This window comes from Babylonia areolata, chromosome 21 (assembly GCF_041734735.1).
Source record: "Babylonia areolata isolate BAREFJ2019XMU chromosome 21, ASM4173473v1, whole genome shotgun sequence".
NCBI classification, from domain to species: Eukaryota; Metazoa; Mollusca; class Gastropoda; order Neogastropoda; family Buccinidae; genus Babylonia; species Babylonia areolata.
Window position 1 is genome coordinate 49,827,800 of NC_134896.1, and position 17,500 is coordinate 49,845,299.

At 38.9% G+C, this 17,500-nt stretch overlaps 1 protein-coding gene across 1 annotated transcript in view; it reads left to right on the forward strand.

Annotated features, from left to right (window-relative positions):
- Window positions 1–17,500, forward strand: part of LOC143296641 (uncharacterized) — a 43,249-nt gene that overhangs the window by 14,047 nt on the left and 11,702 nt on the right. The window contains exons 7-31 of the mRNA XM_076608671.1: window positions 738–902; window positions 2,336–2,376; window positions 2,841–2,957; window positions 3,283–3,396; window positions 3,646–3,666; window positions 4,183–4,296; window positions 4,732–4,845; window positions 5,341–5,454; window positions 5,869–5,982; window positions 6,471–6,584; window positions 7,020–7,133; window positions 7,601–7,714; window positions 8,150–8,263; window positions 8,736–8,849; window positions 9,324–9,437; window positions 9,873–9,986; window positions 10,553–10,666; window positions 11,078–11,191; window positions 11,587–11,700; window positions 12,098–12,211; window positions 12,609–12,722; window positions 13,124–13,237; window positions 15,007–15,120; window positions 15,522–15,635; window positions 17,406–17,500. The exon at window positions 17,406–17,500 is cut by the window's right edge and continues 19 nt beyond it. Coding sequence (XP_076464786.1) covers window positions 738–902; window positions 2,336–2,376; window positions 2,841–2,957; window positions 3,283–3,396; window positions 3,646–3,666; window positions 4,183–4,296; window positions 4,732–4,845; window positions 5,341–5,454; window positions 5,869–5,982; window positions 6,471–6,584; window positions 7,020–7,133; window positions 7,601–7,714; window positions 8,150–8,263; window positions 8,736–8,849; window positions 9,324–9,437; window positions 9,873–9,986; window positions 10,553–10,666; window positions 11,078–11,191; window positions 11,587–11,700; window positions 12,098–12,211; window positions 12,609–12,722; window positions 13,124–13,237; window positions 15,007–15,120; window positions 15,522–15,635; window positions 17,406–17,500 — 2,719 coding nt within the window. The remainder of the gene's footprint in view (window positions 1–737; window positions 903–2,335; window positions 2,377–2,840; window positions 2,958–3,282; window positions 3,397–3,645; window positions 3,667–4,182; window positions 4,297–4,731; window positions 4,846–5,340; window positions 5,455–5,868; window positions 5,983–6,470; window positions 6,585–7,019; window positions 7,134–7,600; window positions 7,715–8,149; window positions 8,264–8,735; window positions 8,850–9,323; window positions 9,438–9,872; window positions 9,987–10,552; window positions 10,667–11,077; window positions 11,192–11,586; window positions 11,701–12,097; window positions 12,212–12,608; window positions 12,723–13,123; window positions 13,238–15,006; window positions 15,121–15,521; window positions 15,636–17,405) is intronic.

Here is a 17,500-nt window from a genome sequence, read left to right on the forward strand (position 1 = left end):
TTTTATTTTTTATTTATTTATTTATTTTTTTATTTTTTTTTATTACGGTGTAACAATATTTCAAACTTTTATTTTAAACTTTTTTTTTTAACGTGGATTAAGTGAGATGAGTGACTGTTTTTTTTCATTTATTTTTTTTTTCAAAAAATGTATTAATCGAAAACTGACATATTATATTAACAACAACAACAACAACAGCAAAATTTTTTTTTTAAATAAAAAATAAATAAAACACAAAAAACAGAAGAAAAACAAAAACAAACATGGACATTTTATAAATAAAAACAACAACAACAAGAACAACAACAAACAAAAACAAACAAACAAAAAAACAAAAACAAACTTATTGAGCACCCATGTTCTGCACCCATGGCAACATTGGAATATCCTGACCCGTGGTCCTGACAACGTTTCATGTATGGCTCATATGGTCTTTGTTTTGATATTTGTATCGTTGAATTTCTAAGTAATGTTGATATTTTGACCATCCAGGTTCTGTGTCATGACATATTTGTTGTTGTTGTTGTTTGTTTGTTTTCAGGTTATGTGTTTAGATAGGTTTTTTTCGATTATTAAGGTTCTGCATTATAGTGACAGCGTTCTTAGTATCCAGGTTCCCATTTCAACAAAATTTCGACCAATCATATTATTCAGTGTGAATGACAGTATTTCGTGTATCCAGGTTCAGCGTCATGACATTATACTAAGCACAGAGGTTCGGTTCTCTTTTGTAACAGCATTTCGAGTATCCAGGTTCTGGGGCCACGCGGCCTGACCCAAGGGCCGGTCAGTCCTGATGACCAGGGACGTCACAACGTGTTCCTCAAACACCTGACCTGGACGCCCACCCGCGCGGACGCTGGTCAGCATATTCTGTGTGCTATCGCCGAGGACAGTACGAAGTGAGTTAATTACTATGGCACAGATACTGACTGCACTGGGAGGAGGGTGTTCAGTGCGAAGTGAGTTAATTACTATGCATGGCTTGGACATAGCATAGGGAGAAGGGTGTTCAGTGCGAAGTGAGTTAATTACTATGACTTTGACACGGTATAGGGAGGAGGATGTTTAGTGCGAAGTGAGTTAATTACTATGGCTTGGACGCTGCAAAGAGAAGAGGGTGTTCTGTACGAAGTGAGTTTTTTTTTTTACTATGGCTTGGACATAGCATAGGGAGAAGTGTGTTTACTGCGAAGTGAGTTAATTACTATGGCTTGGACACGGCACAGGGAGGAGGATGTTCAGTGCGAAGTGAGTTAATTACTATGGCTTGGGCACGGCATAGGGAGGAGGGTGTTCAGTACGGAGTGGGTTAATTACTATGGCTTGGACGCTGCAAAGAGAAGAGGGTGTTCTTTACGAAGTGAGTTAATTACTATAGCTTGGACACGGTATCGGGAGAAGGGAGCTCAGTGCGAAGTCAGTTAATTACTATAGCTTGGACACGGCATAGGGAGAAGGGTGTTCAGTGCGAAGTGAGTTAATTACTATGGCTTGGACACGGCACAGGGAGGAGGGAGCTTAGTGCGAAGTGAGTTAATTATTATGGCTTGGACATAGCATAGGGAGGAGGGTGTTCAGTGCGAAGTGAGTTAATTACTATGGCTTGGACACGGCACAGGGAGGAGGGTGTTCATTGTGAGGTGAGTTTATTATTATGACTTTGACACGGTATAGGGAGGAGGGTGTTCAGTGCGAAGTGAGTTAATTACTATGGCTTTGGCACGGCATAGGGAGAAGGGTGTTCAGTGCGAAGTGAGTTAATTACTATGGCTTGGACACGGCACAGGGAGGAGGGTGTTCAGTGCGAAGTGAGTTAATTACTATGGCTTTGGCACGGCATAGGGAGAAGGGTGTTTAGTGCGAGGTGAGTCAATTATTATGACTTTGACACGGTATAGGGAGGAGGGTGTTCAGTGCAAAGTGAGTTAATTACTATAGCTTTGACAAGGTATAGGGAGGAGGATGTTCATTGCGAAGTGAGTTTATTACTATGGCTAGGACGCGGTATAGGCAGAAGGGTGTTCAGTGCGAGGAGAGTTAATTACTTTGGCTTTGACACGGTATAGGGAGAAGGGTGTTCAGTTCGAAGTGAGTTTATTTCTATGGCTTGGACGCTGCAAAGAGAAGAGGGTGTTCAGTGCGAAGTGAGTTAATTACTATGGCTTGGACACTGCATAAGGAAGAGGGAGCATGCAGAATGGTTGAGACGCTCATTTGCCAATAGAAGAGTAGGTCCGTGACAGTCTGGGTTAAAGGAGTTTACCATTTAATTTTTTTTTTTCAGTTCAACACGAAATGTACATCTTTGATACTTTGTTGTTGTTTTTTTCAGACGGAGCAGTGAACCAAGGTGCTTTACGGTGAAAGCTTGGGGTGGGTTGACTTACATCGTTTGTGTTATGATGTTGTCTTTTCCTCTCAAAGATAGCAAAGACATCTATAACTAACTATAACTTTATATATATATATATATATATATATATATATATATATATATAGTTATGCACACACACACACACACACACACACACACACACACACACACACACACACACATTTCCTTTTTTTTTTTTTATCTTTTCAACATGTTTTTATATTTCCATTTTTATAACAGACAATTTGACACAAAACAATACGTGTAAAAGAAAGGGGAGAAATGACAAACTGACGAAAACACGATAAAAGTAAAATAGAATGACAAATATATATAGTATTCTGAGCAATAAAACTGTGAATACACACACACACACACACACACACACACATACACACATACACACGCATATGTATATATATATATATATATATATATCTTTTCTTTTTTCTTCTGGTGATAGACATTGACCCATGTGACAGTACGCCCTGTCAGCATGCCGCCACGTGCATGCGCGCGGGTGATGTGATCTTCTCCTGCACGTGCCCACCAGGTTACACTGACCCAGTGTGTGCTACAGGTTAGTATATAGCCCCCCCCAACCCCCCCACCCCCACCCCCCGCGACGCCCCCCTCCCACCCCTCCCTCCCTCCTCTTCCCCCCCCCCTCCACCGACACCATTTTATGTATCCATTTGTTTTTTCAATGCATTCCTAGATTTCGATTTCTTCAGTTGATAGTACCTCTTGGAGAAAAGCAGTTTTCGATGGTGTTTTTTTTTTTTTTTTTTTTTTTTTTTTTTTTTTTAGTTTACGCCAAAAGAAAGTAATTCTTTAGATTAAGATTTTGCGAAAGAAAATTCAGCATAATACACATTGGTGTTCAGTGCATGATCTATTTTCAGACATAGACGAGTGTGTGAGTGACCCCTGTCAGAACGGTGCTACCTGCGTAGATCAGGTCAACGGTTACCTGTGTCAGTGTCCACCTGGGTATACTGACCTGCACTGTCAGACAGGTAAAAAACAACAACAGCAAACAACAACAACAACAGCAACAACACACCCCCCCTCCACCCCCAACCCCCCCCACCCCCCCAAAAAAAACAAACAAAAACAAACAACAACAACAAAAAACAACAACAACAACAACAGCAAGAATAGATCAACTGAATAAAAACAGCATGCTACATACGTCTGAAATAAGTGGCAAACTCGTATATCAATTCAAGTGAGTGACCCCTGTCAGAATTGTGCTACCTGTGTAGATCAGGTCAACGGTTACCTGTGTCAGTGTCTACCTGGGTATACTGACCTGCACTGTCAAACAAGTAAAAATAACACCAAAAAACCAACAACAACAAAAAGCGAGAATAAATCAACTGAATAAAATCAGCACGCTACATAAGTCTGAAATAAATAGCAAACTCGTGTATCAATTCAAGCAATCCCGCAGGTTTCAGGGTATCCATGTATCCAGAATTCCCGTGACCGTGGGGGTGCATTAACCGTCTGTTTGCTCAATCCTTCTAGACACGGTGGATCCTGCTGATTTCCCAAGTCAGGCTTTTCCATTTTGAATCTATTTCTTTCTCAGAATGGCGTGAATGCGAATGATTGTTATCAGCGTCTGAACTGTTATCATGTCTCTAGTAGATTTCGAGAAAATGGAAACGAGTAATAATTGTATGTTGTTGTTGCTGTGTTGATGTTGTTGTTGCTATTGTTGGTGTTGTCAGAGTATAACACATCCTTTCTATTGCAAGAGCAGGCGTCAGCTATATTCATCGATTATCTGTTTTCAGATATAGACGAGTGTGTGAGTGACCCCTGTCAGAACAGCGGTACCTGTGTAGATCAGGTCAACGGTTACCTGTGTCAGTGTCCGCCTGGGTATACTGACCTGTACTGTCAGACAAGTAAGGTCAAGGGGGAATACGTTAAAGTGATGAAGAATCGGGAACTAGTTTAAATGAATCGGTTTCAGACTGGACATTGGAGACTCCTTTTTTCTTAATAATAAATCATCAACTTAATTGAGTATCGTGTTGCTTGTATTAGTGAGGGCAACGGCAGGCACAGTTAAGTCCTGCTAAGTCTGTGATTGATGTACTGATTGTTCGTCATATGGAATTCTCTTCCCGATATTATTCAAATGGAAAAGAAATTGAGTTTGTTTACGACAGTGAACAACATATTATAAACATATTAGAGATTTATTCGGTATGCTGGTCACACAGTTACTGATGTCAGTTACATGAATGATGAATCGATCAATGTGTGTTAACACACATAATGTTTTCAATGAACCTATGAGAAATGTTCATTTCTTTCAGTTCATGTTCTATTTTCAGACATAGACGAGTGTGTGAGTGACCCCTGTCAGAACGGTGCTACCTGTGTAGATCAGGTCAACGGTTACCTGTGTCAGTGTCCGCCTGGGTATACTGACCTGCACTGTCAAACAGGTAAAACAACAACAACAACAACAACAACAACAAAACAACAACAACAAAAAACGAGAATAAATCAACTGAATAAAAACAGCAAGCCACATAGCCACATACGTCTGAAATAAGTAGCAGACACGTATATCAATTCAAGCAATCCCACAGATTTCAGGGTATCCATGTATCCAGAATTCCCGTGACCGTGGGGGTGCATTAACCGTCTGTTTGCTCAATCCTTCCACACAGTGAATCCTGCTGATTTCCCAAGTCAGGCTTTTCCATTTTGAATCTATTTCTTTTTTCAGAATGGCGTGAATGCGAATGATTGTGATCAGCGTCTGAACTGTTATCATGTCTCTAGTAGATTTCGAGAAAATGGAAACGAGTAAGAATTGAATGTTGCTGGTACGGTGTTGATGCTTTTGTTGCTATTGTTGGTGTTGTCAGAGTATAACACATCCTTTCTATTGCAAGAGCAGGCGTTAGCTATATTTATCGATTATCTGTTTTCAGACATAGACGAGTGTGTGAGTGACCCCTGTCAGAACAGCGGCACCTGTGTAGATCAGGTCAACGGTTACCTGTGTCAGTGTCAACCTGGGTATACTGACCTGCACTGTCAGACGGGTAAGGTCCAGGGGGAATACGTTAAAGTGATGAAGAATCGGGAACTAGTTTAAATGAATCGGCTTCAGACTGGACATTGGAGACTCCTTTTTTCTTAATAATAAATCATCAACCTAATTGAGTATCGTGTTGCTTTTATAAGCGAAGTCCTACTAAGTCTGTGATTGATGTACTGATGGTTCGTCATATGGAGTTCTCTTCCCGATATTATTCAAATGGAAAAGAAATTGAGTTTGTTGACGACAGTGAACAACATGTATAAAGATATTAGAGATTTATTCGGTATGCTGGTCACATAGATACTGGGGTCAGTTACATGAATGATGAATCGATCAATGTATGTTTAACATACATAACGTTTTCAATGAACCTATGAGAAATTTTCATGTCTTTCAGTTCATATTCTATTTTCAGACATAGACGAGTGTGTGAGTGACCCCTGTCAGAACGGTGCTACCTGTGTAGATCAGGTCAACGGTTACCTGTGTCAGTGTCCACCTGGGTATACTGACCTGCACTGTCAAACAGGTAAAACAACAACAACAACAACAAAACAACAACAAAAAACGAGAATAAATCAACTGAATAAAAACAGCAAGCCACATAGCCACATACGTCTGAAATAAGTAGCAGACACGTATATCAATTCAAGCAATCCCACAGATTTCAGGGTATCCATGTATCCAGAATTCCCGTGACCGTGTGGGTGCATTAACCGTCTGTTTGCTCAATCCTTCTACACAGTGAATCCTGCTGATTTCCCAAGTCAGGCTTTTCCATTTTGAATCTATTTCTTTCTCAGATGGCGTGAATGCGAATGATTGTTATCAGCGTCTGAAAAGTTATCATGTGTATAATTTATTCTAGATTTCGTGAAAATGGAAACGAATAAGAATTGTATGTTGCTGGTACGGTGTTGATGCTTTTGTTGCTATTGTTGGTGTTGTCAGAGAATAACACATCCTTTCTATTACAAGAGCAGGCGTCAGCTATATTCATCGATTATCTGTTTTCAGACATAGATGAGTGTGTGAGTGACCCCTGTCAGAACAGCGGTACCTGTGTAGATCAGGTCAACGGTTACCTGTGTCAGTGTCCGCCTGGGTATACTGACCTGCACTGTCAGACGGGTAAGGTCAAGGGGGAATACGTTAAAGTGATGAAGAATCGGGAACTAGTTTAAATGAATCGGCTTCAGACTGGACATTGGAGACTCCTTTTTTCTTAATAATAAATCATCAACTTAATTGAGTATCGTGTTGCTTTTATAAGTGAGGGCAACGGTAGGCACAGTTAACTCCTGCTAAGCCTGTGATTGATGTACTGATTGTTCGTCTTATGGAGTTCTCTTCCCGATATTATTCGAATGGAAAAGAAATTGAGTTTGTTGACGACAGTGAACAACATGTTATAAACATATTAGAGATTTATTCGGTATGCTGGTCACACAGTTACTGGTGTCAGTTACATGAATGATGAATCGATCAATGTGTGTTAACATACATAACGTTTTCAATGAACCTATGAGAAATTTCAATTTCTTTCAGTTCATGTTCTGTTTTCAGACATAGACGAGTGTGTGAGTGACCCCTGTCAGAACGGTGCTACCTGCGTAGATCAGGTCAACGGTTACCTGTGTCAGTGTCCACCTGGGTATACTGACCTGCACTGTCAAACAGGTAAAAACAAAACAAAACAAACAAAAAAAAACCGAGAATAAATCAACTGAATAAAATCAGCACGCTACATACGTCTGAAATAAGTAGCAAACTCGTATATCAATTCAAGCAATCCTGCAAGTTTCAGGACATCCATGAATCCAGAATTCCCGGGACCGTGGGGGTGCATTAACAGTCTGTTTGCTCAATCCTTCTACACAGTGAATCCTGCTGAATTCCCAAGTCAGGCTTTTCCATTTTGAATCTATTTCTTTCTCAGAATGGCGTGAATGCGAATGATTGTTATCAGCGTCTGAACTGTTATCATGTCTCTAGTAGATTTCGAGAAAATGGAAATGAGTAAGAATTGTATGTTGTTGCTGCTGTGTTGTTGCTGTTGTTGCTATTGTTGGTGTTGTCAGAGTATAACACATCCTTTCTATTACAAGAGCAGGTGTTAGCTATATTCATCAATTATCTGTTTTCAGACACAGACGAGTGTGTGAGTGACCCCTGTCAGAACAGTGCTACCTGTGTAGATCAGGTCAACGGTTACCTGTGTCAGTGTCCGCCTGGGTATACTGACCTGCACTGTCAGACGGGTAAGGTCAAGGGGGAATACGTAAAAGTGGTGAATAATCGGGAACTAGTTTAAATGAATCGGCTTCAGACTGGACATTGGAGACTCCTTTTTTCTTAATAATAAATCATCAACTTAATTGAGTATCGTGTTGCTTTTATAAGTGAGGGCAACGGTAGGCACAGTTAAGTCCTGCTAAGTCTGTGATTGATGTACTGATTGTTCGTCATATGGAATTCTCTTCCCGATATTATTCAAATGGTAAAGAAATTGAGTTTGTTGACGACAGTGAACAGCATATTATAAACATATTAGAGATTTATTCGGTATGCTGGTCACACAGTTACTGATGTCAGTTACATGAATGATGAATCGATCAATGTGTGTTAACATACATAACGTTTTCAATGAACCTATGAGAAATTTTCATTTCTTTCAGTTCATGTTCTATTTTCAGACATAGACGAGTGTGTGAGTGACCCCTGTCAGAACGGTGGTACCTGCGTAGATCAGGTCAACGGTTACCTGTGTCAGTGTCCACCTGGGTATACTGACCTGCACTGTCAAACAGGTAAAAACAAAACAAAACAAAAAAACCGACAAAAAACCCAGAATAAATCAACTGAATAAAAACAGCATGCTACATACGACTGAAATAAGTAGCAAACTCGTATATCAATTCAAGCAATCCTGCAGGTTTCAGGACATCCATGAATCCAGAATTCCCGTGACCGTGGGGGTGCATTAAGCGTCTATTTGCTCAATCCTTCCACACAGTGAATCCTGCTGATTTCCCAAGTCAGGCTCTTCCATTTGGAATCTATTTCTTTCTCAGAATGGCGTGAATGCGAATGATTGTTATCAGCGTCTGAACAGTTATCATGTCTCTACTAGATTTCGAGAAAATGGAAACGAGTAAGAATTGTATGTTGCTGGTACGGTGTTGTTGCTGTTGTTGCTATTGTTGGTGTTGTCAGAGTATAACACATCCTTTCTATTACAAGAGCAGGTGTTAGCTATATTCATCGATTATCTGTTTTCAGACATAGATGAGTGTGTGAGTGACCCCTGTCAGAACAGTGGTACCTGTGTAGATCAGGTCAACGGTTACCTGTGTCAGTGTCCGCCTGGGTATACTGACCTGTACTGTCAGACAGGTAAAAGAAATAAACAACAACAACAACAAAAACAACAACAAAAAACAACGAGAATAGATGAACTGAATAAAAACAGCATGCTACATACGTCTGAAATAAATAGCAAACTCGTATATCAATTCAAGCAATCCCACAGATTTCAGGGTATCCATGTATCCAGAATTCCCGTGACCGTGGGGGTGCATTAACCGTCTGTTTGCTCAATCCTTCTACACAGTGAATCCTGCTGAATTCCCAAGTCAGGCTCTTCCATATTTCCTTCTCAGAATGGCGTGAATGCGAATGATTGTTATCAGCGTCTGAACAGTTATCATGTCTCTAGTAGATTTCGAGAAAATGGAAACGGGTAAGAATTGTATGTTGCTGGTACGGTGTTGATGCTTTTGTTGCTATTGTTGGTGTTGTCAGAGTATAACACATCCTTTCTATTACAAGAGCAGGCGTCACCTATATTCATCGATTATCTGTTTTCAGACATAGACGAGTGTGTGAGTGACCCCTGTCAGAACAGCGGTACCTGTGTAGATCAGGTCAACGGTTACCTGTGTCAGTGTCCACCTGGGTATACTGACCTGTACTGTCAGACAGGTAAGGTCAAGGGGGAATACGTTAAAGTGATGAAGAATCGGGAACTAGTTTAAATGAATCGGCTTCAGACTGGACATTGGAGACTCCTTTTTTCTTAATAATAAATCATCAACTTAATTGAGTATCGTGTTGCTTGTATAAGCGAGGGCAACGGCAGGCACAGTTAAGTCCTGCTAAGTCTGTGATTGATGTACTGATGGTTCGTCATATGGAATTCTCTTCCCGATATTATTCAAATGGTAAAGAAATTGAGTTTGTTTACGACAGTGAACAGCATATTATAAACATATTAGAGATTTATTCGGTATGCTGGTCACACAGTTACTGATGTCAGTTACATGAATGATGAATCGATCAATGTGTGTTAACATACATAACGTTTTCAATGAACTAATGAAAAATTTTCATTTCTTTCAGTTCATGTTCTATTTTCAGACATAGACGAGTGTGTGAGTGACCCCTGTCAGAACAGCGGTACCTGTGTAGATCAGGTCAACGGTTACCTGTGTCAGTGTCCGCCTGGGTATACTGACCTGTACTGCCAGACAGGTAAGAAACGAGAATAAATCAAATGGATAAAAACAGTAGACTGCATAAGTATGGGAAAAAGTAACAAATTCGTATAATAATACAAGCAATCCTGCAGATATCAGGGCATCCATGTATCTCAAATTCCCATGTGAAGGTGGTGATGCATTCAACGTTTGTTTGCACAATTCTTCCATAAAGAATGGATCTTAGTGGTCATTAAATCAGGCTCTGGCGTTTCTGAACTGATTTCCTCTCATGAACGTGAATCAGAACGAGAGTTATAAGCGTCTAAACTGTTATCATGTACATTCTTTATTCTTTATTTAGAGAATACAGAAGCAAGCCAGTAACTGTTGTTGTTACCATGGTTGCTGCTGCTGGTCAGGCATCTGCTTGGCAGATGTGGTGTAGCGTATATGGATTTGTCCGAACGCAGTGACGCCTCCTTGAGCTACTGAAACTGAAACTGAAACTGCTGTCATTGTTGTTCCTGGTACTATTGTTGACTTTCTTAGAGCATGACAACCCCTCTATATTACAAAAGAAGACATTAACCATATGAGTTATTGACGATTTATTTTCAGACATAGACGAGTGTGTGAGTGACCCCTGTCAGAACGGTGCTACCTGTGTAGATCAGGTCAACGGTTACCTGTGTCAGTGTCCACCTGGGTATACTGACCTGCACTGTCAAACAGGTGACAGACAAGAAGATTCATGACTGATACTATAATTACATAAGTGTAGCAGAAGTGATCAGAATATCAAATGTTTATAAAGCATGGAAACCTTGCGCTTCCGTATATCCCAGTTCCTTTGCAAAAATGAGGATACGTTTCACACTTGCGAGCAGATTCGTCCTTTCAGAGTTAATCGAATCTATTCATTTACCAAACAACGCTTTCATCCTTGAACTAGCTTTCTTGTCTTGGACGTGAATCTAAAAAAACAACAACAAAAAAACAAAAAAAGAAAAGAAAAGAAAAGAAAAAATCAAAATCTGCAGGCCTCTATATCCAGGATTTTGCGCATATGAAGATGACCTATAAAGGAAATGATAATTTGCGTAATTGTCAGAGCATAACATATTCTGCGTGATCTGTTTCCAGACATAGACGAGTGTGTGAGTGACCCCTGTCAGAACGGTGCTACCTGTGTAGATCAGGTCAACGGTTACCTGTGTCAGTGTCCACCTGGGTATACTGACCGCCACTGTCAGAGAGGTAAGAGACAGGATGATTCATAAATGATATCATAGTTACATAAGTCCACAGAAGTAACTGAAAACTTTTACAGCCCAAGCAATCCTGCAGATTTTTGCACCTCTGTATATGCCACTTCCCTTGTAAAAATGAGGATATGTTTAGCACTTGCAAGCAGATTAATTTTATGATTCCATAGTTAATCGATTCTACTTATTTCCCAAACAATGCTTTCATTCCTGAACTCTCTTTCTTGCCATGGACGTGAAAAAAAATGTTCGAAAGTAATATAAAGGTATAAAACACCTTCAGAATTTGTAGGCTCTGTATTCAGGATTTCGTGCTCTACGTGGGCCATAAGCATTAATTTTGTGTAACTGTCAGAACATACAACATTCGATGTAATTTATTTTCAGACATAGACGAGTGTGTGAGTGACCCCTGTCAGAACGGTGCTACCTGTGTAGATCAAGTCAACGGTTACCTGTGTCAGTGTCCACCTGGGTATACTGACCGCCACTGTCAGACAGGTAAGAGACAGGATGATTCATAAATGATACCATAGTTACATAAGTCCACAGAAGTAACTGAAAACTTTTACAGCCCAAACAATCCTGCAGATTTTTGCACCTCTGTATATTCCAGTTCCCTTGTAAAAATGAGGATATGTTTAGCACTTGCAAGCAGACTAAAGTTATCCTTCCATAGTTAATCGATTCTATTTATTTCCCAAACAATGCTTTCATTCCTGAAATAGCTTCCGTGCCATGGACTTGAATCCAAAACAAAATTGTTCGAAAATGATATCAAGGTATAAAACACCTTCAGAATTTGTAGGCGCTGTATTCAGGATTTCGTGCTCTACATGGGCAATAAGCATTTGTGTAACTGTCAGAACATACAATATTCGATGTATTCTATTTTCAGACATAGACGAGTGTGTGAGTGACCCCTGTCAGAACGGTGCTACCTGTGTAGATCAGGTCAACGGTTACCTGTGTCAGTGTCCACCTGGGTATACTGACAGGCACTGTCAGACAGGTGAGAGATAAGAAGATTCATGACTGATAATATGATCACATAAGTGTAGCAGAAGTGATCAGAATATCAAATGTTTATAAAGCATGGAAACCTTGCGCTTCCGTATATCCCAGTTCCTTTGCAAAAATGAGGATACGTTTCACGCTTGCGAGCAGATTCATCCTTTCAGAGTTAATCGAATCTATTCATTTACCAAACAACGCTTTCATCCTTGAACTAGCCTTCTTGTCTTGGACGTGAATCTAAAAAAGACAACAAAACAAAAAACAAACAAAAAAACATCAGAATATGTAGGCATGTATATTCAGGACTTTGTGCATATAACTATGACCTATAATGGAAATGATAATTTGCGTAATTGTCAGAGCATAACATATTCTGCGTGATCTGTTTCCAGACATAGACGAGTGTGTGAGTGACCCCTGTCAGAACGGTGCTACCTGTGTAGATCAGGTCAACGGTTACCTGTGTCAGTGTCTACCTGGGTATACTGACCGGCACTGTCAGACAGGTGAGAGACAAGAAGATTCATGACTGATAATATGATTACATAAGTGTAGCAGAAGTGATCAGAATATCAAATGTTTATAAAGCATGGAAACCTTGCGCTTCCGTATATTCCAGTTCCTTTGCAAAAATGAGGATACGTTTCACGCTTGCGAGCAGATTCATCCTTTCAGAGTTAATCGAATCTATTCATTTACGAAACAACATTTTCATCCTTGAACTAGCTTTCTTGTCTTGGACGTGAATCTAAAAAAAAAACCCAACAAAACAAAAAACAAACAAAAAAACATCAGAATATGTAGGCATCTATATTCAGGACTTTGTGCATATAACTATGACCTATAATGGAAATGATAATTTGCGTAATTGTCAGAACATAACATATTCTGCGTGATCTGTTTCCAGACATAGACGAGTGTGTGAGTGACCCCTGTCAGAACGGTGCTACCTGTGTAGATCAGGTCAACGGTTACCTGTGTCAGTGTCCACCTGGGTATACTGACCGCCACTGTCAGACAGGTAATGCTTTCGGGATGATGATTAGAGATTTCTGACCACAGCTGTATTCAACAGGTGTCATTTTTATAATATCGATAACAAAAGAAACACTATGGAAAAAAAGAGACACGCATACTCTTACCACACCCCTCTCTCTGTTTCTCACTCTCTCTGTGTCTGTCTGTCTCTTTCTTTCTGTCTCTCTTTCTGTCTGTCTGTGTGTCTGCCTGTCTCTTTCTTGCTCTCTCTCTCTCTCTGTGTGTGTGTGTGTGTGTGTGTGTGTGTGTGTGTGTGTGTGTGTGTGTGTGTGTGTGTGTGTGTGTTTCCCCTCCCTGCCCTCTCTCTTATTAGCTGACAAACATATGAAAATGCTCCATTTACAAAATGGAAAAAAAAAAAAAAATTGGGTATCGAAAATACAGAAAATTTTGAATGACAATGGTTTTGGTATTGTATGGTTGTGCCCAGGAGTTGGGTATGAAAATAACTTCACAGCAGTCTTCAAAGATAGATTGAGTTACAAAACAACAACAACAACAACAAAAAGACACAAAAAACCCGACGACAACAACAACAACAAAAAATAAAACAAAAAACAAAAACAAAAAAACAAAAAACAAAAAAAAACAACAAAAAAACTGGCATTCAGAAATAGAACACAATGAAAAGTACAACTGGCAATACTCGTTTAAAGATACATTTGGCGCAGAAAAACATTTGTCATTTATTTAAATTATTACCACCAAGAAATTCCGAGATGGCCTTACACGATTCCGACTTAGAGAGTGCGGACTGAGCAGCCATAAGGTATGGTGTCTGACTGAAGGCTAAAGTAAACAGCAATTGCCCAATGTGAGGTTTCGAAAAAAAAGAAGAAGAAGACGAAATTCACGTTTTATTCCACTGTCCTGCATATACATACATCCGAAACACATATCCATTCACCATAGAATTAAGTCCCGTTAATGACTTGACCCGCATGCAACACGTGTGCTAAAAAACAAAACAAAACAAAAAACAAAAAAACGAGAACAAATAAATGGTAACAGCTATGTCCAAATTTCTTCTTTTTTTTTCTTTTTTTTTTTAACATTTTTTTAATTCCATTTTGATTGGTTGACATTTTACAACAACAACAACAGCATCTTAATGGACATTTATAAAGAAGAAAAAGACAAACAAAGAACAAACAAAAAACCACAAAAAAACAACAAACAAACACCATAAATACTCTGATAGAAACAGCCAAGCAGCTGGATTATACACTGGTTGGTTATCATCATGGAGTATTATCATTCATGTCCAAATTTCTTACTGTAGCACTTAACTGTAGGCAGAAAGCACTGGAAAATGGGCAGACAGTATAAAGAATCAGGTAAAATGTACGTAATTTTATACAGACAACTCCCTAATGCTAATGAATAAACGTATTCACTAATCATTATATAAGCAAATGAATTATGACCGTGGATGGTCCATATGTTGTTTGCTCTTTCGTTGTTCTTTTTGTCTACCCTTTTCTTGCATACAGTTGTTGTCGTGTGTGTTTCGTTGTATTGTTGTTTTTTGTAATTCCCCCTTGTTAAAATGGCTGTAAATGCTTTTGACAATAAATCATCATATTATATCATATCATATAATCTCTCTCTTTCCCAGTTTTTTTTTTTTTTTCATTTATTTTTTTATAATAGATTATGCCAAAATTAAGTAATTTTTTTTTTAAATTAAGATTTTGCGAAAGAAAATTCAGCATAATACACATTGGTAATCAGGTCATGATCTGTTTCCAGACATAGACGAGTGTGTGAGTGACCCCTGTCAGAACGGTGCTACCTGTGTAGATCAGGTCAACGGTTACCTGTGTCAGTGTCTACCTGGGTATACTGACCGGCACTGTCAGACAGGTGAGAGACAAGAAGATTCATGACTGATAATATGATTACATAAGTGTAGCAGAAGTGATCAGAATATCAAATGTTTATAAAGCATGGAAACCTTGCGCTTCCGTATATTCCAGTTCCTTTGCAAAAATGAGGATACGTTTCACGCTTGCGAGCAGATTCATCCTTTCAGAGTTAATCGAATCTATTCATTTACGAAACAACATTTTCATCCTTGAACTAGCTTTCTTGTCTTGGACGTGAATCTAAAAAAAAAACCCAACAAAACAAAAAACAAACAAAAAAACATCAGAATATGTAGGCATCTATATTCAGGACTTTGTGCATATAACTATGACCTATAATGGAAATGATAATTTGCGTAATTGTCAGAACATAACATATTCTGCGTGATCTGTTTCCAGACATAGACGAGTGTGTGAGTGACCCCTGTCAGAACGGTGCTACCTGTGTAGATCAGGTCAACGGTTACCTGTGTCAGTGTCCACCTGGGTATACTGACCGCCACTGTCAGACAGGTAATGCTTTCGGGATGATGATTAGAGATTTCTGACCACAGCTGTATTCAACAGGTGTCATTTTTATAATATCGATAACAAAAGAAACACTATGGAAAAAAAGAGACACGCATACTCTTACCACACCCCTCTCTCTGTTTCTCACTCTCTCTGTGTCTGTCTGTCTCTTTCTTTCTGTCTCTCTTTCTGTCTGTCTGTGTGTCTGCCTGTCTCTTTCTTGCTCTCTCTCTCTCTCTCTCTCTCTCTCTGTGTGTGTGTGTGTGTGTGTGTGTGTGTGTGTGTGTGTGTGTGTGTGTTTCCCCTCCCTGCCCTCTCTCTTATTAGCTGACAAACATATGAAAATGCTCCATTTACAAAATGGAAAAAAAAAAAAAAAAAAAAATTGGGTATCGAAAATACAGAAAATTTTGAATGACAATGGTTTTGGTATTGTATGGTTGTGCCCAGGAGTTGGGTATGAAAATAACTTCACAGCAGTCTTCAAAGATAGATTGAGTTACAAAACAACAACAACAACAACAAAAAGACACAAAAAACCCGACGACAACAACAACAACAAAAAATAAAACAAAAAACAAAAACAAAAAAACAAAAAACAAAAAAAACAAAACAAAAAAACTGGCATTCAGAAATAGAACACAATGAAAAGTACAACTGGCAATACTCGTTTAAAGATACATTTGGCGCAGAAAAACATTTGTCATTTATTTAAATTATTACCACCAAGAAATTCCGAGATGGCCTTACACGATTCCGACTTAGAGAGTGCGGACTGAGCAGCCATAAGGTATGGTGTCTGACTGAAGGCTAAAGTAAACAGCAATTGCCCAATGTGAGGTTTCGAAAAAAAAGAAGAAGAAGACGAAATTCACGTTTTATTCCACTGTCCTGCATATACATACATCCGAAACACATATCCATTCACCATAGAATTAAGTCCCGTTAATGACTTGACCCGCATGCAACACGTGTGCTAAAAAACAAAACAAAACAAAAAACAAAAAAACGAGAACAAATAAATGGTAACAGCTATGTCCAAATTTCTTCTTTTTTTTTCTTTTTTTTTTAACATTTTTTTAATTCCATTTTGATAGGTTGACATTTTACAACAACAACAACAGCATCTTAATGGACATTTATAAAGAAGAAAAAGCCAAACAAAGAACAAACAAAAAACCACAAAAAAACAACAAACAAACACCATAAATACTCTGATAGAAACAGCCAAGCAGCTGGATTATACACTGGTTGGTTATCATCATGGAGTATTATCATTCATGTCCAAATTTCTTACTGTAGCACTTAACTGTAGGCAGAAAGCACTGGAAAATGGGCAGACAGTATAAAGAATCAGGTAAAATGTACGTAATTTTATACAGACAACTCCCTAATGCTAATGAATAAACGTATTCACTAATCATTATATAAGCAAATGAATTATGACCGTGGATGGTCCATATGTTGTTTGCTCTTTCGTTGTTCTTTTTGTCTACCCTTTTCTTGCATACAGTTGTTGTCGTGTGTGTTTCGTTGTATTGTTGTTTTTTGTAATTCCCCCTTGTTAAAATGGCTGTAAATGCTTTTGACAATAAATCATCATATTATATCATATCATATAATCTCTCTCTTTCCCAGTTTTTTTTTTTTTTTCATTTATTTTTTTATAATAGATTATGCCAAAATTAAGTAATTTTTTTTTTTTAATTAAGATTTTGCGAAAGAAAATTCAGCATAATACACATTGGTAATCAGGTCATGATCTGTTTCCAGACATAGACGAGTGTGTGAGTGACCCCTGTCAGAACGGTGCTACCTGTGTAGATCAGGTCAACGGTTACCTGTGTCAGTGTCCACCTGGGTACACT